The sequence below is a fragment of the Eulemur rufifrons genome, chromosome 12 (assembly GCF_041146395.1).
Source record: "Eulemur rufifrons isolate Redbay chromosome 12, OSU_ERuf_1, whole genome shotgun sequence".
NCBI lineage: Eukaryota > Metazoa > Chordata > Mammalia > Primates > Lemuridae > Eulemur > Eulemur rufifrons.
The window spans coordinates 26,226,368-26,250,319 of NC_090994.1; the positions used below are offsets into that span (position 1 = coordinate 26,226,368).

A 23,952-nucleotide genomic window follows, 5' to 3' on the forward strand; every position below is an offset into this window, starting at 1 on the left:
GGGCACGGTGCGAGGGGACAGCGGGTGCAGGGTCCGGGCCGCGCGTGCCTGGTGCGCTCAAGGAGGAGCACGGAGGCCACAGAGGGGCCGGAGCGGAGACAGGTCAGCAGGTGCCTGGAGCGCACGGGGCATGGGGACACGGAAAGGAGCGTCTACCCCGAGAGGGGCCGGAGCGGAGACAGGTCAGCAGGTGCCTGGAGCGCACGGCCGTGGGGACACGGAAAGGAGCGTCTACCCCGAGAGGGGCCGGAGCGGAGACAGGTCAGCAGTGCCTGGAGCGCACGGGGCATGGGGACACAGAAAGGAGCGTCTACCCCGAGAGGGGCCTGGGCGGCGGCTGCCACGGTGCGCGGGGCGCGGGCTTCTGTTTTGTGCCTAGACGGAGAGAAGCAAGGCCGCGGGTGGGGAGGCCCGTGGGGGCGACTGCGGCAACGCAGGGCCAGCGGGACCAGGAGGCGGCGGAAGCCGGACTGCGGCCAACAGAATGCTCTGACGCGGTGGCGGTGGCGGTGGTGGTGGCGGTGGCGGTGGCGGTGGCAGTGGCAGTGGCAGTGGCGGTGGGCGTGAGGAGAAGGGCCGAGTCCAGCCACTCTGGCCCCAGCACTTGGCAGAACGGAGTCGCCGTTTCTCAGGGAGGGCGACCGGCTGGGCTGGAGCGGAGAAGCTTGGAGCTGGACGTGTGAAGTGTGAGATGCTGTGACATGCAGGTGACAAGCTGAGCAGACAGCAGGCTGTGTGCACCTGGGTACAGGGAGTGGTCGGGCCACGAGACGGATGCGGGACTCCGCTGTGGCAGAGCCGGGGATACCCAGGGAGGCTCCTGAGCAGCGAGGCAAGGAGGCAGGAGCTGAGTGCAGGGACACCCGGCGTCCAGGGCTGCGGGACGGCAAGGAGACAGCAAGGATATGTGTCGAGCCAAGAAGTCACAAGAACTTTCCAGAAACTGATTTTTCGTGTACATTTAGCAGTAACCTGGAAGCTGACACTTGTGCACCCTTAAATCTTTTTTCTATTCATTCAAAAATTTCTAACTTGTTACTAAAAGGTGTTTTCAAAACCAAAACACAGCCCAGCCTTGGTGGCTCACACCTATAATCCCAGCACTTTTGGGAGGCCAAGGCAGGAGGATCACTTGAGGCCGAGAATTTGAGACTAGTCTGGACAACATAGCGAGACACCATCTCTACAAAAAAATAGTAAGTAGAAAAATTATCCAGGCGTGGTGGTGAGCACCAGTAGTCCCAGCTACTTGGGAGGCTGAGGCAGGAGGATCGCTTGAGCCCAGGAGTTGGAGGCTACAGTGAGCTGTGATCACACTGCCGCACTCCAGCCTGGGTGGCAGAGTGAGACCATCTCAGAAACAAAAACCAAAACCAAAAAAAAAAACAAAACTGCAAACAAAGTATTAAACTTTTAGGTTGGTAATTTATCAGCTTTCCATTCATTCGTTTGTTTAGTCAGTCAGCAAACATTCATTGAGCACCTACTGTATGCCTGGTAGTGTATGAGGCTCCAGAGCTAGAGAGGTGACTAAGTCGTGGGGTGCAGCTAAGAGGTGCTGTGTCTGAGGAGGGAGCTGGGCTCTGGGTGCATACAGCGTGGGGCACAGGGAAGAACTCCCAGGGGGAGGTGACATTGCCATGGGGTCCTGGAAGCCTAACAGGAGTGTGTCAGGCGGAGAAGTGGGGCCTGGGTGTTTTTGTGTAGAGGGAGTGTGATATATTTAACCTCCCCGGCCTTGTGTCCTCACCTATGAAACAGGGAAGGCGTCACCTCCCTGCAGAACTGCTGTGAGAAGGAAGCAGTGCGTGAGAAGCACCTAGAACCTGGGGGCAGGGCCAGGCACACGCAGCCCCAGCCGCCCGCAGTGCCAGGGAGGTGTGAGGTCAGCAGGGCGGGAGTCTGGTGGGAGCAGTGGCGCCATGGTCACACTGGACGCGGGAGGACGGGGGTGTTCAGGAGGGGTGTGCAGAGCCCGGGGGGCCACTGCTGGGGAGGGTCACTTCCCAGGCTGGGCTCCCTGGGCGAGATGATCGTCACGCTGCGCAGCTGGACAAACCCCGGTGCCTGAGCACTTTCCTTCAGTGGCGTCTTTAATACCAGTGACAAGGCTCAGCGCCGCGTGGGGGCTCCCGGCTTCCCTGCTGCACGAGGCAAAGCAGCCTGTTGACAGTGGGCTCTTTCCGCTAAGCCTGATGACCGTGTGGCAGGCATCTGCAAAGGGGGTGTCAGCACAGGGTGGGTGTGACCTCCGGCACCGGCCCCCCCAGCCAGCCGCACGGCCGGGCCTGGCTCTGCAGGAAGCGGGGCAGCCGCCTGCTCCCTTCTCACTAACTGTGTAGCCCTGGACGAGTCACTTTCCCAAAGCCTCAGTTTCCCAACCTGTCGACTGGGGGTAAACAAGCACCAACCTCATGGGGTTTCCTCGAAGATTCCGTGAGCAACTTTGTAGACCGTGCCAGGACAGTGCTCCTCGAACACTCAGTATCTGCACATTGTCACCGTGACTGTTGCTGTCATGTGGGGCTGATGTTTCTTCCAAGTCAGGAAAATGTGCAATTGTCATCTTTTTGTTGCCCAGTTGTGACTGTCCACGGTTGCCATGCACTGTGTACCCACATGCAGCTGCAGTTCTGCTCTGTGTTGAAGAATTCTTGTCACCAAACGGGCCTGGGCATCCCTGCTCTGCTCAGCATCATCTGTCTCCATGTTATTTTATTGGGGGCACTGTGTTCTGTCCTATCTTAATAATTTTATCTGCTGCCCCCACACCACCCCATTTCCTCTTCCTCCTCATCAACAGTTCTTGTTTTTTTTAGAGACAGAGTCTCACTCTGTGCCCCAGGCTGGAGAGAGTGGCTTGATCACAGCCCACTGCAGCCTTGAACTTCTGGACTCCAGTGATCCTCCTGCCTGAGCCTCCAGAGTAGCTGGGACTATAGGCGCCGCCACTACACACAGCTAATTTTTTAAATTTTTATAGAGATGGGGTCGCGTTATGTTACCCAGGCTGGTCTCAAGCGATCCTCCTGCCTCAGCCTTCCAAAGTGCTGGGATTACAGGTGTGAGCTACTGAGCCTGGACAAGAATTCTTTTTTTTTTTTTTTTTTTGGAGACACAGTCTCGCTCTGTTGGCTGGGCTAGAGTCCCGTGGCGTCAGCCTAGCTCACAGCAACCTCAGACTCCTGGGCTCAAGCAATCCTCCTGCCTCAGCCTCCCGAGTAGCTGGAACTACAGGCATGCGCCACCATGCCCGGCTAATTTTTTCTGTATATATTTTTAGTTGTCCAGATCATTTCTTTCTATTTTTAGTAGAGACGGGGTCTCGCTCTCGCTCAGGCTGGTCTTGAACTCCTGACCTCGAGCGATCCTCCCGCCTCGGCCTCCCAGAGTGCTGGGACCACAGGCGTGAGCCACTGCGCCTGGCCGACAAGAATTCTTTATCGAAGGCCTGGTACTGGTGGAGTGTTATGAATGTATGAATGGAGTCCCTGTCCTCTGGGAATTTAAACTCCAGTTAGGGAGATGAGAAAAACATATACATGGAAAAGTAAGAACACATCCAAAAACAGTATTTCAAGTTCAAAGGAAGAATCAGGGCACTAACCGCTCCTGGTGACTAGGGCGATTACTTGCTTGCAGTTTGGGGACTGGTTTTGAGGTTTGGGGGCAGGGATGTCATCTGATAAAAGCCAGGTTCTAGAACAATAATAGGCCAGTGGAGAGCAGCATCTGTTCATTCAGCAGAAGGTTAAGTTCGCGCGAGGCCTCGGTGCGGAACCATTTATCCTCCTTCAGAACAGCCCCGCGAGCCGGCTGAGCGGTATCTTTCAAAGACGGGACCTGAAGCTCAGAAACGTGAGGCTGCTTGCCCGGGATCGCACAGCTGGAGAGCAGCAGACTTGGAAGCCGGTTCTTCGTGACTCTCTGTCACACTCTGTCTACACAGCTGGGCTGGGGGAGCCGACTGGGGCTAGAGACAGCCTGACAGTGCCCACGTTCAGGGGAAGGCCGTGAGGGCCTGCGCCCACGCCCAGTCTTGCACCTGCCAGCAACGTTACCTTGGCCTCGGTTTCCCCACCAGTAGGGTAGAAGCGATCGTGCCCCGTGTGCAGGGTGGTCGTGAGAAGGATTAGCAAAACCATTTGTGATCCCAGTGTGGGGCCTGACAGGTCTGTCCAGACTGGTAGCTAATAGTAGTAGTGGTAGCAGGAAAGAAATTTGCGGAAAAAGGAAAGAAAAAAAGAATTTGGTTATTGTGTCCCCTTCCTGTGATTTTTCCGTACTTTTAAAAAAAATAAATTACACACCTATTAGGATGGCTACTTTAAAAAAAAACAACAAAAAAAAACAACAAAAAAAACCCAGAAAATAACAAATGTTGCCAAGGGTGTAGAGAAATTGGAGCCGTTGTGCACTAGTGATGGGAACGTAAAATGGTGCAACCACGGTGGAAAACAGTACAGAGTTTCCTCAAAAAATTAAACTAGAACTGTCATATGATCCGGCAGTCTTACTTCTGGGTACATGTGCAAAAGAATTGACAGCATTCTCGGAGGGAGCTCTGTGCGCCCACGTTGAGATCCGCCCTAGGGCTCATCGCCGGGAGGCGAGCGGCAGAGCTGTCCGTCAGCAGGCGACAGCGGTGGGGACGCGGCGTCCGCGCACAGCGGAGCACCAGCCCGCGGCAGAACTCCTCTCCTGGTCGGAGTCCGTCTTCTCAACCCCTGCCCCTGCTTTCTCAACTAAGTTCATGGAATATTCTAAATCCTTTGTTGTCATTTCAACAATGTTCACAGCCTCTTTACCAGGAGTAGATTCCACCTCAAAAAACCACTTTTTTTGCTCATCTTTAAGAAGCAACTCCTTGTCTGTTCAGGTTTCATCCTGAGATTGCGGTGATTAGCTCACATGCTCAGGCTCCACTTCTGTGATGATCCGAGTTCTCTCGCTGTTCCCACCACGTTCCCGCTCCTTCCTCCACGGAGGTCTTCAGCCCTCAAAGTCACCCGTGAGGGCTGGGATCAGCTTCTCCCAGACTCCTGTTAATGTTGCTATTCCGTCCTCCTCCCGTGAATCGTGAATGTTCTTAATGGCACCTGCAATAGTGAACCCTTTCCAGAAGGTTTTGATTTACTTTGCCCAGATCCATCAGAGGAATCGCTGTCGATGGCAGGCCTGGGCTTACAAAGTGTGTTTCTTAAATAATAAGACCTGAAAGTTGGAGTCACTATTGATCCGTGGGCTGCAGAACGGGTGTTGTGTCAGCAGTGAGAAAACAACACTCACCCCTCGTGTGTCTCCGCCAGGGCTCTTGGCTGACCAGGGGCACTGTCAGCGAGCAGTAATGCTTTGAAAGGAATCTTTTTTCCTGAGCAGCAGTGGGCTTCAAATGGTCAGGAAACCATTCTTTAAACAGATGTGCCACTGTCTGAGCTTTGCTGCTCCATCGCTAGAGCACGGGCAGAGGAGAGTTAACGTAGTTCCTGAGGGCCCTGGGGTTTTCAGGATGGTAAATGAGCCTTGGCTTCAACTTAAAGTCACCGCTGCATCAGCCCCTAATGAGTCATTCTGTCCTTTGAAGCCAGGCATGGACTTCTCTGACTATGAAAGTTCTAGATGGCATCTTCCTCCAGGGGAACGCCGTTTTATCTACAGTGAGAATGTGTTATTGAGTGTAGCTGCCTTAATAACTTGCCTTAAGAGAGCTTCTGGGTGACTTGCAGCTTCTCCTTCAGTACCTGCGGCGTCACCTTGCGCTTCTGTGGCATGGAGACGGCGTCTTTCCTTAGGCCTCACGAACCAACCTCTGCCAGCTTCCAACTTTTCTTCTGCAGCTGCCTCACCTCTCCCGGCCTTCCTGAGATTGAAGCAAGTTAGAACCTCCTGCTGGATTAGGCTTGCGCTTAGGGGAATGTTGTGGGTTGTTTGATCTTCTGTGCAGACCACTCAAACTTTGTCCCTCAGCGGTAAGGCTGTGTCACTTCCTTGTCATGCACACGTTCAGTGGCGTTTCTTCAGGAACCTTTCCTTTGCATTCACAACTTGCCTAACTGTTTGGCACAGAGGCCGAGGTTTTGGCCTGTCTCGGCTTTTTACATTCCTTCCTCACCAAGTTTGACCGTTGCTAGCTTTTTATGTAAACTGAAAGACATGAGCCAGACCTAGCGGCTCACACCTGTAGTCCCAGCAACTCGGGAGGCCGAGGTGGGAGGATCACTTGAGGCTAGGAGTTCAAGACCAGCCTGGGCAACATAGCAAGATCCTATCTTTAAAAAATATGAAAAAAACTAGCCGGGCATGGTGGTGCATGCCTGTGGTCCCAGCTACCCAGGAGGCTGAGGCAGAAGGATCGCTTAAGCCCAGGAGTTTGAGGCTGCAGTGAGCTATGATGATGCCACCGCACTCTAGCCCAGGAGACAGAAACCCTGTCTCAAAAAAAAATAAAAATAAAAAAAGTGAAAGAAGTGCAACTCTTCCTTTCACTTGAACACGTAGAGGCCATAGGGTATCGCTGTGTCTTAGGGAACAGAGATGCCAGAGGAGAGGGCGGGAGACGGTGGCCTGGCCTTTCGGGCGGGGCACACACACCACATCGTGTTACGGGGGTGCAGCCCACGGCGCCCCAGAACAGTTACAGTCGTAACATCAAAGATCACCGGTCACAGGTCACCATAACGTGCGGTGACAACGGGGAGATCTGACGTGCCGTGGGAATTACGTGCACAGAGACATGACGTGGGCACATGCTGTTGGGAAGATGGTGCCGAGAGACTTGCTGGACACAGGGTGGCCACGAGCATTCAGTTTGTCAAAAATCCGCAGTATCTGCAAAGTGCGACAAGGTGCAGCACAACAAAACGAAGTGTGCCAGGACTGTGCACACCGCCAATTGTGTATATCGTTGGTCTTCTTTTCTCCCCAGTAACGCCATTGGTCCCCTGGTCGCTCTGTGGCTGATTTACGAACAAGGTGCAGTGATGCAGGAAGCAGCTACTCCTGTCTGGCTGCTGTTTTACGGAGGCGTTGGCATCTGTACGGGTCTCTGGGTTTGGGGGAGAAGAGTGATCCAGACCATGGGGAAAGACCTCACCCCAATCACACCGTCCAGGTAAGCCAGCAGGTGGGCTGGGGGGAGGGGCCCTCGGTGCAGGTGGTCTGCAGCCGGTGGTCACAGGGAGGAGAGGGTGGCGGGCAGGAATGCCCCCTCACCCTCGCACCACCACGTCACCCCTCTGCTCCCCACCTGCATCCACGGGACGGGAGAGGAGGGGCGGGACGATCAGAGAAGGCGGGAGAAGCTGAGCAGAACGGAGGGGGGAGCGCAGCCCACCGCAGCCCCTGGCCCGCCCAGCCACTGTTGGGTTCGCCCAGCGTGAGTCCAGAGGGCAGCAGGGAGGGAGGCGTGCAGACTGCTCTGGGGCCCAGGGCCGGCCTTTCCAGAAAGTTCTCTGGCCACACCAGCTCTCACTGGCCATCCTTCTGGGGTTGCCTCGTGTGTCCTTCTCTCGCTCAGGTGGCCCTGCCATCCTGGTGGGTCTCAGGCTACGTGTGTTCCCTCTGTCGTGTGGCCCTGAGCTGTATAGGGGTGAAATAAGCTTACAACTTTCAGAACTCAACCAAAATTTAGAGCTACCTATTGTAGGAAAACTTTTCCTCTCTTTCTTTCTCTCAGACATATTGGAGTTGCTATAAACAGTGAGTAACAAAAAGCTTTTTAAAATTTTAAAATTAAAAAAAAATCCTGGAGGTTTTCTTTTCTTTCTAATTTTAAGTATTCCCCCTTGAAATTTATTTTAATAAGGATTCCTTTAGAAGACTGATTTGAAGAAAAATTAGTAATCTGAGAAAAATTCACTTTTTTGTAACAAGTACACATTTTTTAAATGGGAGCATGGTTTTTCCTATGCCACTTCTGAAATGGCTAGTTTCCTCTCTCATTATTACACAGCAGGAATTTCTGACCCAGTTACTACAGTGTGTGGTTTTTGAAAACATATCACAAACCAAGCCGCTCGGGCTGAGCACAGCACAGCGTGGAGTCTGGGTGTGAATTGTGGCCATTGTGTTAAAGTCGGTCCTGCCCCGTCAGCAGTCAGCAACTGACCCAAAGAATGTTCTAGTAAGAGTCTGACCCCCACAGCAGGCCGACACAAAGGGCGCCTGTGATGTGTCTTCCTGTGCTCCCCCCGCAGCGGCTTCACGATCGAGCTGGCCTCGGCCTTCACCGTGGTGATCGCCTCCAACGTGGGCCTGCCCGTGAGCACGACGCACTGCAAGGTAGGCTCTGCCCGCCAGCCCCGCCGCTCTGGTCCACCCCAGGCCGCTGAGCGGACGCAAGAGAAGCTGGTGGCACTCTAGGTGGCTGTCACCTCCAGGTCCCCGGGCCTGCTGCGACGCTTGCGGGCCGTGGCACGTGCTTTCTCCACGTGCGCCTCAGCCTTCGTCCTGCCCGGCCGGGTGACACCTTCCCTCCCCAGACTCCCCAGTGTGCGAAGGCAGGGCCTTGCCTCCCCGGACGTGTGTCCCCTCACCCTCGCTCCTGCTCCTCTCGTTGCTTCCACGGTGGATTTTGCATTGAAGTCACGTGCGCGCTGACCGTGTTCGTGGGCTCGCACGGGGACACGCCCCTCGGTGTCAGCCACTGCAGGGGCTGGGCGTTGATGGTGGGAATAGAAATAAACAGAAATCGCCTAAGTGGAGTCGGAAGACACACAGTTGTCCCAGGGTTTTTTCCTTCTGTGAGTCCAAAGTGACTATACTGCCGTAGAGAAAATTCCTCACGAAGGGTAACTCCTAATGCTGACCACTGCCAAGTGCTCCGAAGCTCAGAGCTGTGCAGGGGGAGCTCCGTGTCCTCTGGGGGGTGTTGCTGCTGTGAGGAGGAGGCTGGAGGTCAGTGAGGAGGAGGAAGGTCAGCCAGGGCGGAGCCAGGACTAGAACCCGGCTCTGATGAGCCAGGCTGCCCAGTGTCTGGAGGGAACTCTAAAATATCTACGATGGCCCTCCTGCGTACAAAAATGCTCACCAATCTCAACAAATCAAAAGCCACTTCAGATTTTTCCTGGGTTCGTTCATTCACACCATGTCAGAAAAACCTATTCGTGCCTCCTGTGTGTCTGCCCAGGAGGAGCACAGCCACCGGGGCAGACGCAGCCAGCGGTGTTTACTTACCCACAGTTTTAAAATTCCAGCCCATATGTTCATAAACAGACACCAGCTAAACGCAGACGGTTGCGTGTTTCGAGTGCCGAGGTCAAGGAGCACTTGGGACGAACTTCCAGGGGCAGCAGCCCGGGTAAGACAGGCTGGGACTCTGGTGTAAAGAATCAGCCTCATTGGAAATAATTCGGTTTTTCCTTTTTTGCTACAATATATGGAAAAACTTCAATTCCTACAAATTTCCAATATAAAAATGACTCGTGCTCACTGAGCACGTGCAGAGTGGCAGGCGCTGTGCTTTGTGCGTTAGACACACACGGCCGTCCTTTGGCGCCGTCGGCCCCGTGGCCTCGGGACTGCCGTTCCCAGTTCGCAGATGAGGACGCGCGGCTCGCAGAGTCAGGGCACTTTCCCAAGCTCATGCCGTCAGCGCGTGACGGAGCCACGGTTCAAACCTCCACCTCGTGCCACGGCCTCCAGCCTGCGGTCACGCTGGTCGCGGTGGCGGCACCCGCTCGGGAGGCGGCTGCAGCAGCTCCTTGCGGGCTCTGTGCGTGTTCACTCACCACACCTTCCCGAGGACCAGTGGGGGAGAGTTCTGTGCTCCCCTGACTTCACAGATGGGGAAACTGAGGCAGAGGAAGGTTCAGTAACACGCACAGGGTGACACGGCCAGGGAGCGGCCACACCGAGGCACCTGCGGAGGCAGTGTGACTGCTACTCGTTCAGTTACTTTTCTAATTTGGGTTGTCTGAAAATTGCCAAAGTGCATGTTCACTGAAATATTCCAAAGAGTACAAAACTGTACAGAATGAAAAGTGACATCTTCCCTCTTCACCTCACTTCAATTCACTGTGATATGTGGGAACAGAGAGGAAATGCATGTTGCTAAATATAATTCCCAAGGAAATAGGCTTAGGCTTGTAACTCTTCTGTAGGCATAAGTAATCTTTTGCAATGCTTCTTCTTTTTTTTTTTTTCTTCTTTTTTTGAGACAGGCATAGCTCCCTGCAGCCTCCAATGCCTGGGCTCAAGCAATCCTCCTGCCTCCCGAGTACCTAGGACTACAGGCATGAGCCACCATGCTCAGCTAATTTTTTTTATTTTTTGTAGACACAGGGTCATTGCCCAGACTGGTCTCGAACTCCTGGCCTCACATGATCCTCCCACCTCGGCCTCCCAAAGTGCTGGGATTACAGGTGTGAGCCAGCACACCCAGCCTTGGACTGTTTTTAAATAAATGCAGCACTGTCTTTTTAATGATTACCCCTGCACTTAAGCAAACTCTTTCACACAAGTTGAAAGAGCTCTTAAAAAATCAGCATGTTTGGTTTTTCTAGGTTGCTGTTCCTTACTCACCTAACTGCATTCGCAATCGAATCTATACTAATGTATGAAGTGTTAAAACTGACAATACTAATTGTGCTGACAATACTAAACTCTTGAATACAATTTATAGAAATAGTATAAAAATTGTATTAAAAAAACAAAACTCTTAGATTATCTTTAAATGTTGTTTCCCTAATACCGTATTTCTATGTATGCTATGATAAGGAGGTGTTCCTAAGGGATTTCTATCCATTTTGTATGGGACCTTACTGAATAACTTTATATGTTATCATTATCCTAAAATATCTACATATCCATGATAAGTTTTATTTCCTTCAAGCTGATGATACGTATTACTAGGATAGTTTGTTGGCTGGCTTCTTACCATGGGACTACGGTGGCGTGTCATCTATAAAAGAGATGAAACAGCACAGATGCGTATCCTAGTCAGTTTGTCCAATAGCATTGATCATGGACTTCTGGACAAAGCTGTCACTGCGGGAGCTAAGGACAGAGTCCTGGCTTTGAAGAACTTGCAGTGTGGTCAGAGAGCAGATGGTCCCATCGAAGGCTAAGTGGCAGGAGTGCCAAGGGCCATCCCCCCTAGCACTTACTCTCTCATAGCGCATGGATTTCCCCGGCATGCAGCAGTCTCCAAGTGGCAAACGTAGGATGAACTGTGCGAGCCGTGGGATGGAGTTCAGAATGGGGCCCTCGAGAGACAGGGACACTCATGCACTGCTGGCGGGACTGCAAACTAGTGCATCCCCTGTGGAAGGCACTGTGGAGATACCTCAGAGAGCTACAAGTAGAACTACCGTGTGATCCAGCAGTCCCATTACTGGGCATCTACCCGAAAGAACAAAAGTTACTCTGTAACAAAGACATCTGCACTAGAGTGTTTATAGCAGCACAATTCACAATTGCAAAGATGTGGAAACAACCCAAGTGCCCATCAATACATGGGTGGATTAATAAAGTGTGGTATATGTATACCGTGGAGTTCTACTCAGCTATAAGAAACAATGGTGATCTCGCACCTCGTGTATTTTCCTGGATGGAGCTGGAACCCATTCTACTCAGTGAAGTATCCCAAGAATGGAAAAACAAGCACCACATGTACTCACCATCAGATTGGTTTTTTTTTTTTTTTTTTTGAGGCAGAGTCTCACTCTGTTGCCCGGGCTAGAGTGAGTGCCGTGGCGTCAGTCTAGCTCACAGCAACCTCAGACTCCTGGGCTTAAGCGATCCTACTGCCTCAGCCTCCCGAGTAGCTGGGACTACAGGCATGCGCCACCATGCCCGGCTAATTTTTTTGTGTATATATATTTTAGTTGTCCATATAATTTCTTTCTATTTTTAGTAGAGACGGGGTCTCACTCTTGCTCAGGCTGGTCTCGAACTCCTGACCTCGAGCGATCCACCCGCCTCGGCTCCCAGAGTGCTAGGATTACAGGCGTGAGCCACCGCACCCGGCCCAGATTGGTTTTAACTGATCAACACCTAAGTGCACATATAGTAGTAACATTCATCGGGTGTTGGGCAGGTGGGTGGGGGAGGAGGGGGTGGGTATATTCACACCTGATGGGTGCGGTGCGCACCATCTAGGGGATGGACACGCTTGAAGCTCTGACTCGGGTGGGACAAGGGCCATATATGTAACCTAACCATTCGTAACCCCTATAATATGCTGAAATAAAAAAGAGAAAAAAAGAATGGGGCCCCTTGTGAGGGAAGTTGTGAACCTGGGAACATTCGAAGGGTCTTGAGGGCCACATAAAATCATAGCTGAATCACATGAGATTTTCAGGAATAATTATCTTGTGTTTGATATTTGAATTCCTTGCTTAGAGCCATCCATTAGAAGGTGGACAAAAGTTGGAATCGGGATCTTGGCAGGAAAAAAGATGGAAACTATTGTTAAAAATGAGCTTTTTTTTTTTTTTTTTTTTTTTTTTTTTTTTTTATTTTATTTTTTTTTTCCCTCATAATGTATACATTATTTCTTGTACAATGATATGAAATAATATGGGAAATATTCATGATAAATTATTAAGTGAACAGTGCAAGTTAAAAACAATAGTATCATATTTTTTTTCCCCACCCCCCTTTCCCGAGTCAGCACCTTCAAGTGTTACCACTCCCCAAACGGTGCGCAATGCACTCATTGTGTAGGCATACCCCCATCCCCTCCCCCACCCCCCACCTCAGTCTGATGTCCAATTGGTGTCGTTCCCAGATTTGTATTTAGGTGATGATCAAGGAAACCAATTTTCTGGTGAGTACATGTGATGCTTGTTTTTCCATTCTTGGGATACTTCACTTAATATAATGGGTTCCAACTCTCTCCAGGAGAACCATAGAGATGTTGTATCTTCATCATTCCTTATAGCTGAGTAGTATTCCATGGTATACATATACCACAGTTTACTAATCCAATCATGTATTGATGGGCATTTGGGTTGTTTCCACATCTTTGCTAAAAAATGAGCTTTTGAATTTATCTGGGTAGATGTCTTTTATTCATGCTTCCTTCTAAGTGTACGTAGCTAAGTGTGTAAATTTTGTTGTATCGTATTTAAAACATTTATGAAATCCCTTTATATTATGTGATACAAATGCAAGGTGAATGTACAATTAGGAAAATAATTAGAGCAGTCATCACATTTTATTCCAGAAGGTGTGTATAAGACAATCTGCTTTGATTATGAGTTTTGCTCTCTATGAGTATTTCAGTTTATGCATTTTTGTATTTCCTATCAGAGGACTCAGCTCATTAGATATTTTCCTGGGATAATACCTCGATTAAGATCAAAAGCCTTAATTAAAGAAACCAGTCTTGGAAATAAAAGTATCCTTAGATGTATGTTTCAATAATTTGTTAATTATTCTCTGAACCTTAGTCAACTTTGGCCCTTAGCCCTAACGCACAGCACACGGTCACGGCCGCCAAGTGTGGCGCTTGGAGCCACGTTCTCCAAATGCGTTAATTCCAGGTCGGAGCGGATCGAGATTATCCCCTTGTGTGGGTCACCCGTGCCGTCAGCCTTTATTGATGACATAATCATTGCTCAACTTTGTATCAGCATATAGGAAACACTGCTGATTTTAAAAGGAAGGATTATAATAGTTTCTAATTTAACTTCTAATTCTTGCTCTCTCCTACTTCTCCATAATTCTATTGCTGTTAGTGCCTGAGGATGGCCTTAAACTGGAAACACACTCAGTTTACGAAGGGGAAATGAGAACACAGGAAGGAAAATCATTTTATATCAACAAAACACATAGTTGTGAAGACATCATGCTCTGGATTTTTATTAATATGATCCAAAGAACATACCACTAAATACATAAAGTTGTCAGAACTCAGAAATTAGTACGTCTAAGCCTATGACAGATGAAGTAGAGAAAGAGTACGCAGAAATACAAAGGATCTGAGCAGTATATTTAGAGCAGTATAATTTCTAAGTAAGTATCAAAGTTTTACCCTACTGATCATGTGCCTTCTTGTCAAGCATCAGGAAACATTTATAGAAATTCATCATAAATTAAAAAGACCATGATAAAAATCTCTATGAATTTTAAAAACAGAAGTATGTTAACCACAATCTCTAATCACAATGAAAGTAAACTAGAAATTAATTATATATTGAAATAAGAATGTATCCTCTTGGACATCATGTAATGATCTTTTAAGTAACAATTGAATCAAGGAGTCTAAAAAAAATACAATAGGCCAGATACGGTGGTTCACATCTGTAATCCCAGCACTCTGGGAGGCTGAGGCAAGAGGATCACTTAAGCACAGGTGTTCAAGACCAGCTTGGGCAACATAGTGAGACCCCCATCTCTACAAAATATTTTAAAAATTAGCAGGCTATGGTGGCGTGCACCTGTAGTCCCAGCTACTTGGGAGGCTGAGGCAGGATGATCACTTGAGCCCAGGAGTTTGAGGTCACAGTGAGCTATGATTGTGCCACTGCATTCTAGCCTGGGTGACAGAGTGAGTCTCTCTCTGTCTCTAAAAATAATATTAATAATTTGTAAAAATGAGTGAATTTGAGTAAAGGATATAGGAGTTCTTGCAACTTTTTTCCAGGTTTCAAACTATTTCAAGGTATATTTTCAATGTTCTCCTTTAATAATCAATTTCAGGGACTATTACTTTTAAAGCCTAAATATAAGCTATATGAATGAATATACTAGTCATGGAACTTTCTAATAGGGAAAAATTGGAAGCAAACTGGAAATGGTTGAGTAAATTAAAGTATATACACCAAAAGAGTGTACCATTTCACATGATAATCGGGCAAGTTGTGCAGCACTATGAAAAGATGCTTATAATATAATGTTAATTCTTTTAAGGAAAGGAAATAGTAGTGTACCCTATTATTTACAAATAAAGATATACTTCAGACTAGAAAAGAATATATAAATGTGACCAAAGTGGGTTCTGGGTAATTGTCTACCCCTCTGGTAACACAAACTTGTAATAGTATTGTTATGTTACTAATATGCCTTTTTGAAAGAAAATGTTTCAAGAAAGGAAGAGGCAAAGGTAAACTTGGAACTCAGAGAGTCCAGAACAACTGAAAGCTCTTGAGAAGAGAAGTGCTCTAGAGCGACAGCACGTGAGGGAAGGATTGAATCCCAGAAGCTAATGTCTGTGGATTTGCCAGTTTTGACCAACAGAAGGAACCCAGCTGATCTTCCTGCCGTAGGAAAATCTCGATGTCCGGCATGTTCTGTGAACTGCTGAGGATCATCGCGTTCCTGCAGCACACGATTATAGCCAAAGAACTGAAGCAAAATCCTCATTTTGCTGCCCGCACACGGGTGGTTAGTTGTCATCCTGGACATGTACGGAATTGCGGGTTGATCAGGGTTCTAGCTGACAAGTGTCAGGTTAACTGCCTTTAAATGTGCTGCTGGTTTTTGGTGTTCCGGTTTGCTTCCAGACAAAATTTAAAGTGTTAGATTTTATTTTCTATGGCTAGACCTCTGCTGCTTTAAATCGCCTTTCCTGTTTGAGCCCCATCGGCCACTGCTAATTCTCAAGTATTTGGGGCTCAGTAGAGGCAAAGCATATTTTACGGAGATCTTCAAAATCCACCTCGCATGTGACCACAGGGCAGCCTGCTGAACTCTCTGTGAGCTTAACCAGTCCCCACGTGAGACGTGACACGTTACGGGCATCGTATTTGCTTATGATTTCAGTGTTCTAAGTCATATCTTTTTTCCTTTTTAAAATTTCAACAAACCATAAATGAACTGCAAGTGTTTAGAAAAATACTTGAATCAGGGTTAACATTCTGATTTTCAGGTATTTAATTCTGTGAGTCATGATTGACAGTTTAGATTCAATAATATTTATGATACTTTTTATTTATTTATTTGTTTGTTTATTCTAATTAGCTAAAGCCTAAGGGCTGCAGAGATGGTGGAGAAAACCAGTTTGAAATCAAGAGGCCTGAGTTCTAGTTCTCAGCCTGCCCCTGATTCAGTCTCTCCTCCCATCCCCTAAGGTGATCCTGTTTTCCCCTGTGGGGAACGAGTCCACTGGACTAGATGTTTCCCAAGGTCTTCTCCAGCTCCAACATTTCAGGATTCTGTTATTCTAGGAGAAGGATTCATTACTGCCATTTCATCAGGCAAAAAAATCAGGTTAACATATTGTAATAAGCAATAAGCTATGAGGGAATATTTAAAACAAGGACATTAGTAGTTTGTTGATAAGGTTTAGCAGGAATAGAAAACATTTGATTGACGTAACTTCCACTCAAATAGAGCTCCCGCTCTATAGGTAGAAAGTGCATCAGAACTATATACTGAATAAAGTAATCCTAAAGCAATTAAACCTAAAATCTAAATTATTTTAAAAGCTTTACCAAACTTAGGGGAAAGATTTGGTAATTTTAGCATGTAGCTTGTTTCTGAGATTAACCATTTACACTGGTTGAGTGTAGACTTGGTGTCTCACCTGTAACCTGTGGGCCTCTGTCCTGCAGGTGGGCTCGGTGGTGGCCGTGGGCTGGATCCGCTCGCGGAAGGCTGTGGACTGGCGCCTCTTCCGGAACATCTTTGTGGCCTGGTTTGTGACTGTGCCCGTGGCGGGGCTGTTCAGCGCGGCCATCATGGCGCTCCTCATGTACGGGATCCTGCCGTATGTGTGACCTGTCTTCTTGCAGCCGGAAGCAGCGAAAGGTCTGATGTGGGTGTGCGGGAGGCGTGTGCCCTCATGTGCACGTCCCGGCCACACGTGGCGCTCGTGACCAGCTCTCCACATCCCCTTCAGAGGGTCCCTGCCGTGCCACTCACCCAGGCTGCAGAGATTGTCCTTCCAGAGCTAACTTAACTGCTGTACATAATGATATGTATTACACGGTATCGTGGTGACATAAAGTGGTGCGGTTACTTACATATTAAATATATATTGTATACATAGACTAGGTAGCACTATCGCAAACATACTCAACATGGGAGTGGAGATCATTGCCTAGAATTCAATATTCCGTAAATCTTGTACATAAACGATTTCAGTGGCAAATTTTAAGAGCCTTTTAAAAGGAAAGTTGTGATTGGAAAATGTTTTCCTTCCAAATGATACGTTTCCCTTCTGATACACTGTAAGCTAAGTGAGACCCAGACTGATACCAGCCGGGGGGTGTGCGAAGGTCGGCGTGTGCTGTCAGATGGCGCCGGGACAAGGCCACAAGTGCTTTCACTGAAGAATTTGTTCATATGCTGTGTATTGATTATTCTGTAATATATCATCATTGCTTTTGTAAATACTTAAAACTGTAATTTTTTTAAGGATGTGCTTCCCTTATACTTTTTTGATCAGAGAATTTTGGAAAGTACCAAAGATGCAGGGGAGTAGTTAGCCAGTATTACGTCTTCGCGTTGTCCGTCTCCCTCCTCACGATCACTGCTGTTCCCCGGGTGCAGCAGGACCACCGGGTGCCTGGCACGGGCCACACTGCGGCCCCCACCCACCAGCAGCGCCACGGTCACCACACGGCAGATCCCGCGCAGCCCGCGGTGGCCTTCCCTTGTCACCTTCCCTTGTCACCAGCGTGGAGAACGTGCGGCTGGGAGGCTGTGTGATCGAGCACTCGTATCAAGTGCAGTTCCAGTTTTCACCGCTGTTCTCCCTGCAGCCTGGAGAACGGAGTTCTCGTGTCAAATGTCAAAGCAGATGAGGCTTTTCAGGAGCTTTGACACTGTAGCAATGTGGGGCGGGGAAGAGAGTTGAAATAGTAGAAAATACACTGGATTCGAGGATTTCTCTGAGGCCTTCGCTGAGCTGGACGTCCTGATGTTCTACTGTAATCCCATTGGGTTCTCTCCTTTTTTGATAGCGGGAGGGAGGAAGTACGACTAATGTTAGAGCCTGAAACTATGGAAATGCTGCTAAAATTTTTATATTGACAAACATTTTCTTGGTACTTCATTGTCATTTTTCATTAATCAACCATATTAAATTTATAATAAAAAATGCCCCTCAAAAGTTTGCCTCTGAAGTCTTTTTCTAAATATCTATGTAATGTTTTCAGAATTTCCACAATAAAAACTATATAATTTGGTCACTTGCATTTTTCAAATACCTTTTATTGGTTTCCCCCCCCCCTTATTTTACTACTACTACACATTTGTGCAGAAAATACACATGAGCAGGAAGAGGGAAGAGGGAGCCCCACGCCCAGTATTGCCGCCCACCCGGGTTCACTGCCCGCTGCCCAAGAAGCCGATACACTGAGACAGCAGGGTTACAGCAGAGAAAGGGTTAATATCACACACACCATGCGAGGACATAGGAGTGATTTCTCAAATCCATCTCCCCGAAAATTTGGGAGAAAGGGTTTTTAAAGACAGTGTGGTGGACAAAAGGCTGGGCAGTTGGGTCTGCTGATTGGCTGGGTTCAGGGCGGAACCACAGAGGTGAAGAAATTGTCTTCTTTGCTGGATCGGTTCTTGGATGGGGGTCGCAATACCAGTTCAGTCAGCTTCTTGGTATGGGCCACCAAGGTGGGTCAGCTGTTCACTGGAATGCGGGGCCGGAAGAGACCTCAGAAACCACCTTTAGGTTTGGAAAGGTGCTGTTGTCTGCGGAGAAAGCCAAGAGTATTGGTGACCACCAGCCGCCAGCCGCGTGGCTCCAGGCAGCAATTACAGAGAAGCAAATGGGGACAGTGGCTGATACCATCAGCTAGGCCTGTGCCTTAGTCTTAGGCCCTTCCCACGGCTCTCGCCTGCACCCCTTGTCCATTTGGAAAGGGCGGTTTCAACACTCCTCCACAGGTACAGATGTGTAAAACTGAGAGTGGGCAGTAACGGGGGGAAGGGCCTGACAGAAGGTCAAAACTTTTCTGTCTCTTTAAACATCCTCCTTTTTGAAAACCAAAACCTGCATCCCAGTGGTTGGAAGGAGCAGGGAGAAAGCCCTTTGTTCTTGTCCCAGGCCCTGCCAGCCCCCAGGTGGGCCCAGTGGGGCTTTGTCTTTGGCAGAGATGGAACAATTAGAGCAGTTAACCACAGCACCTAGAATTGAGGGCACCCCCTCTAAAAGCTCTGTATTTCTGCTTAGGAGACAAGAAGGTCTACCATTTTTCCTCCTTTGCTGGCAAAATAATAAACTTTTCTTTCCTTCTCCTCAAACCATTTGTCCTCATTCTTCTAATGTGGTCTCGAGGACAAGTGCCAAGTTTTTGGTAACACTAACAGTTGAGTACTTTTTTCTGTAAATGTCCTATATAGTGATGATAAAATTTACTTTCCTCCAGTATCACAGTTTTTATGCATTCTGCGTATGTAGAAAACAATAACAAATTTCTGTAGATGATGCAGCTTTTCCAGCAAACATGTGAGTTTGTGACGGCCTCCTGGAGAATTTGCTCGAAGTTTCAGAGAAGAAAAGAATACAGGCAACATAAGCTTCTGAAGCTCACGGGTGTAAACAGAAAACCACAGCCTCAGGCATCGCGAAGAGCTGCCCACAGCTCATTCTTTAAGGGACTCTCTTGCCAACCTCCCGTAGCCACAGACATGCCCGTTGGACCTGTGTCTAGCACCTGAAACTAAAGCCTATCCGAGTGCCCATTACTAAGGAATTATGAGTTTATCTTTCAGGTAACAAAACTGGAAGCGACAGAATCAGACATTCTTCCACCTACCCAGGGACATCCACGTAACTGATGATCCTTCACTCCCTTATTTTATGTCAGATGTGGATTTCTCGGGCCTCCCGAAAATGCAGCCACTGCCTCATCAGCCCCCACCTCCCCTGCCTGTTTCCTTCTCTCGGCCTTTAAAATGCTAAAAGTCCCAGCTTCCCCTTCAGAAGAAATAGCCACAGCTCCCTGCGGCCATGTTTCCCCAGACACGTCCTCAAAATCTTGGCTCAATAAACCTCCATTGATTGAGATTTTTGCCTCAGTCATTTATTTGTCGACACGTGGGTGGTGTATCTGAGGAAAGAAGAAAACTAAGTTACTTTCTTCTCTTTAGCTGTTTAAAAAAAAAGTAATGATTTTTAAGAAAATGGCAACAAAACAGATTGGAAATACTGATCAGGCATCCTTAAGGTGCTCACGTCACGGGTGGCAGAGACAGAAGGTGGATGACACACGACACATGCACGGGGCAGGAGGAGAATGTTCACTGTGTTAACAGCAAGCCGCGGTCGAGCCTGCTGCTCCAGGCAGGGGCTCGTTCGAGTGGTGGGGACAGGTTCTGACCAGCAGTGAGCACTGCTTAGGGAGCACACGGAGGCCACAGGGAGGGGTCCAGCACGCGTGGAACTCAGCCTCGACCCGCACAGAAGCGGCCTGGAGCTTAGAGTGAGGGGAGGCAGGGCTTGGCCGAGTGGAGCCCGCCTGGGTTTGCCGACTGGCCTGGCTGGCGCTTGTCCCAGTCAGGCTCCTGCCCACCCACAGGCTGGGGACAGGGACCCTGTCTTCAGGTGTCGGCTGGAACAAACAGTAAGTTGTTGGTTTGGCGGCCTTGAGTATTCCTCAGGCGGGCACTTTAAAGAGGGGCTAGAGTCGCCCTAGGGCCGTGGCCTTGAGCTGATGGAAATGACGCTAGTGTTTTGCTCAGCTCTCTCTGGCCGAGGTTGGGGTCTAGCGGTGAAAGGGCTCGGAGGACCCTGGCCAGAGTTTGGTCAAGGAGAGAAGCTTTGTCAGGGCCGGACAAGGAGTGACCCTGAGGAAAAGGCCGGGGGAGGCGACCCGCACACACCCTTTCCAGGGACAGGGCCACCCTCTGTCACATGGCACGGTGTTGCCAGAATGCCTGCTTTTTCAAGGGAAACCTAAACTCTCAATTTGGTGTGATCTCTCCTGATTTTGAATTTTGACCAATTAAAACGCGTTTCAAATAGCTGTAGCCTCACAAAACGTGTTAAGACCATGATCGTGGATATTCTAACCCTGCCCTAGGAGAAAATAGAGAAGCTCTTGGGTGGAGGATCGCCGTTTTACTGAGGAAAACGTGCAGGCGATCTTTTTTATAGAGCTCGTCGGTATTGCTTCGTTGCTTTACGTAAAGTAGGAGAAACGTTTCATGTCTGTGCCATTCGGGTCCCCCAGACAGGAAGACAGTTGTTCGGAGAAGTTGTGAAAGCAGGTTTCTGTCCTGGCTGGTCTGTACCCAGGAGGGGAGGACGCTCGTGGGGACGAGACGGCGGCAGCCTTTGCTCACACGCGTGCGCACAGGGCGTGCTGAGTGGCCCTCTGCTGTCGCGACCCTGCAGTGACAGCCCGTGTCACAGAGCTTTGCAGTTGTGGCACTAGGAGACTAAAAGCCACTGGAAAGTGTCTTCAGTTCTAGGAAAACATTTTCTAGAACGCAGATCACATGAACAAGCAAGCAATGGTTTTCCCTAATTGATTGATTTTACTTTGGTGAGTGACATATGCGACCAGTGTCTTTAAAGGAGGTATTATTTTTATGTGATTAGGAAAGTTTTATGCTGCCAGACACAGAGATGGCAAGCCTCCCCTGCCACCTGCTGGCCATTCATTGCAGTTTAAAAAATTCTTCCCCGGGAGACGTGCAGCCTAAAGAATAACACCACGAACATGCGCGCACCACCAGCTTAGGAAATAAAATATTGTCGATAAAGTTTGAAATCTCCTGTACCCCGCCCTACCTGACCCCTCCTGTGCAGAAGTATCCGTTACCTTGGATTGTATGTGTGTCACCTCGACACCTTTCTTCATAATTTTTGTACACATGTATGTATCTCTAAGCAATACTGGTACGTTTTGCATAAAGCTTATATAAATGATATCCTTCTGCATGTAAATCCTCTGTGGGTTACTTTTTTTAACCAACATTATTTTTATGAGATTCATCCACGTTGACCAGTGTAGCTATTTTCACTGCTGTCCAGAAATCCATGCAATGGGTGTGCCATGATTTATTTGTTCACATTCGCTTTGATTGACATTCAGATGAATTCTTTTTCTTTTCCTTTTTTTTTTTTTTTTTTTGAGACAGGGTCTCTCTCTGTCACCTGGGCTGGAGTGCCGCGACGTCATCACAGCTCACTGCAGCCTCCAACTCCTGGGCTCAAGCATCCTCCTGCCTCAGGCTCTGCATAGCTGGGACTGCAGGTGTCACCACGCCCAGCTGGACATTTTCTAATTAGTTTTTTGATACCCTAACTGGACTATATTAATGCAGTTTATTTTGATTTTATGTCCAGCAACACTGTTAAATTCTTTCATTAACTCCTAACAGTTTATTTGTACATTCTTTTGGATTTTCTATGAAGGCAACCCTATTTCCTATGCATTTTGACACTATTTCTTTTCAAATTCATATTTATTGTCGTTATCTTACTGTGCTTCCTAGGATCTAGTACAATGTTGAATAGACATGGTGAAAACCACAGCCTTGTACAGCCTTTGAAATACTCCTTGGTGCTACTTTTCTAAGAGATTTTTTTTTGTCATGAATATGTGTTACCATTTATCTTTTTGGCCCTGCATATACTGACAGTTCTATTTGGTTTGTGTCCTTTATTCTGTTGATCTAGTGAATTACATTATAGGGTTGTTTGTTTGTTTGTATTTGAGATGGGGTCTCACTCTGCTGTCCAGGTTGACCTTGAACTCCTGGGCTCCAGTGATCCTCCCACCCCAGCCTCCCAAGTAGCTAGACCTGACGGCATACAATGAGCCACACCTGGCTAATTTTTTAAATTTTTGTGGAGACTGGGTCTTGCTATTGCCCAGGCTGGTCTCAATCTTCTGGCCTCAAGTGATCCTCCCGCCTCAGTCTCCCAAAGTGCTGGGATCACAGGCGTGAGCCACCGCGCCTGGCTATGCATTATCTACATTCTGTGTTGGTGTCTTTTTAATTGATGGGAACTGTCAACTGACTTAGTAATGCGTATGTTAGTAAGCAGCCATTGCCCTGATCGGCAGCGTCATCCACCAGAACAGCGTGGCAGCCGCCCCGTGAGGGCCCGTGCACACACGTCCAGGCGTCTTGGGTCAGGTGAACGTCCCGCCCCCCAGATGGGTTACAAATGACCCTGTTCTGCCACAGGTTCCCCAAGGCAAAAGGTGAGGTAGGGGCAAAGCGACTTCTCTGGACACATGTGAAAAATAGACATTCCAAAGTAAAGAAAGAATCGGAGGGTTTCAAATAAACAGTGACAGAGGAACTAAGCAATGGTCCTCACGCTCAGCACGCAGCAACCGTCCCCAGCCAGGAGCTGATCAACTATTGAAATCTCCCCAGAATCATCAGTGGAACTTAGGCAGGAAGCCCAAATTTCCCCTGCCTAGTCAGCAGCCAGGGCCATTGTGACACACCTGCTTTAGCAGACTGAGTGGTCACCGTGCCCTACACGATCACCGTGCCCTACACGATCCCCTCGAGATGGAGAGCGGGCCCAGCTCCCGCCGGGAGTCCTGCCTTAGATGGTAGAGTCCAGAAGGGGTCGGGGTGGGCACAGTGTTGATCCTCTGAGCACCACATCCCAAAACGAGTTTGATTTTAAGACCCCAGGTATGATGAGTGTTTAATTTGATCATGTGAGTCAGAGAGTGTATCAGTCAAGGTTCTTAGCTGTATGTAAACAGGAATCAGTTCTGGCTAACTTACACATAAAAGGAAAGACCATATTGCATCAATTCGTATACACTTTTTTTTTTTTCACTTTTAACATCTTTTGAAATCAGGAGCATCTTCCAGGAGGTGGTGCCTTATCGCTGCTGTTGGCCAGGTAACAGACATGGCAGTTGCCGTCTCCTGGACATACCCAGATTTTTTTCCCATTGGCATGATGGAAAACTGCAACCCAGACAGCTCTGTCCACAGCCATCTCAAGGCCCATCCAAGGAAAGAACGTGAGCTCTGGTTGTTGTCTGAGAATCTTCCATTAACATCTTGTGGTAAGATTAAGCAAGTGTTTGCACCACAGCTTGAGAAGTTGGTATCAGGCAA

The 23,952-nt window shown here is 48.6% G+C and overlaps 1 protein-coding gene across 10 annotated transcripts in view; it reads left to right on the top strand.

The window, feature by feature from the left end:
• The window catches only part of SLC20A2 (solute carrier family 20 member 2), a 102,887-nt gene extending 84,850 nt beyond the window's left edge, over window positions 1-18,037 (top strand). For all 10 annotated transcript variants that reach the window (XM_069485020.1, XM_069485025.1, XM_069485026.1 and 7 more), the window contains 3 exons: window positions 6,926-7,111; window positions 8,196-8,280; window positions 16,500-18,037. In XM_069485020.1, the coding sequence (XP_069341121.1) occupies window positions 6,926-7,111; window positions 8,196-8,280; window positions 16,500-16,664 (436 nt within the window). In that variant the 3' untranslated portion in view covers window positions 16,665-18,037. The remainder of the gene's footprint in view (window positions 1-6,925; window positions 7,112-8,195; window positions 8,281-16,499) is intronic.
• The last annotated feature ends 5,915 nt before the right edge of the window (window positions 18,038-23,952 follow it).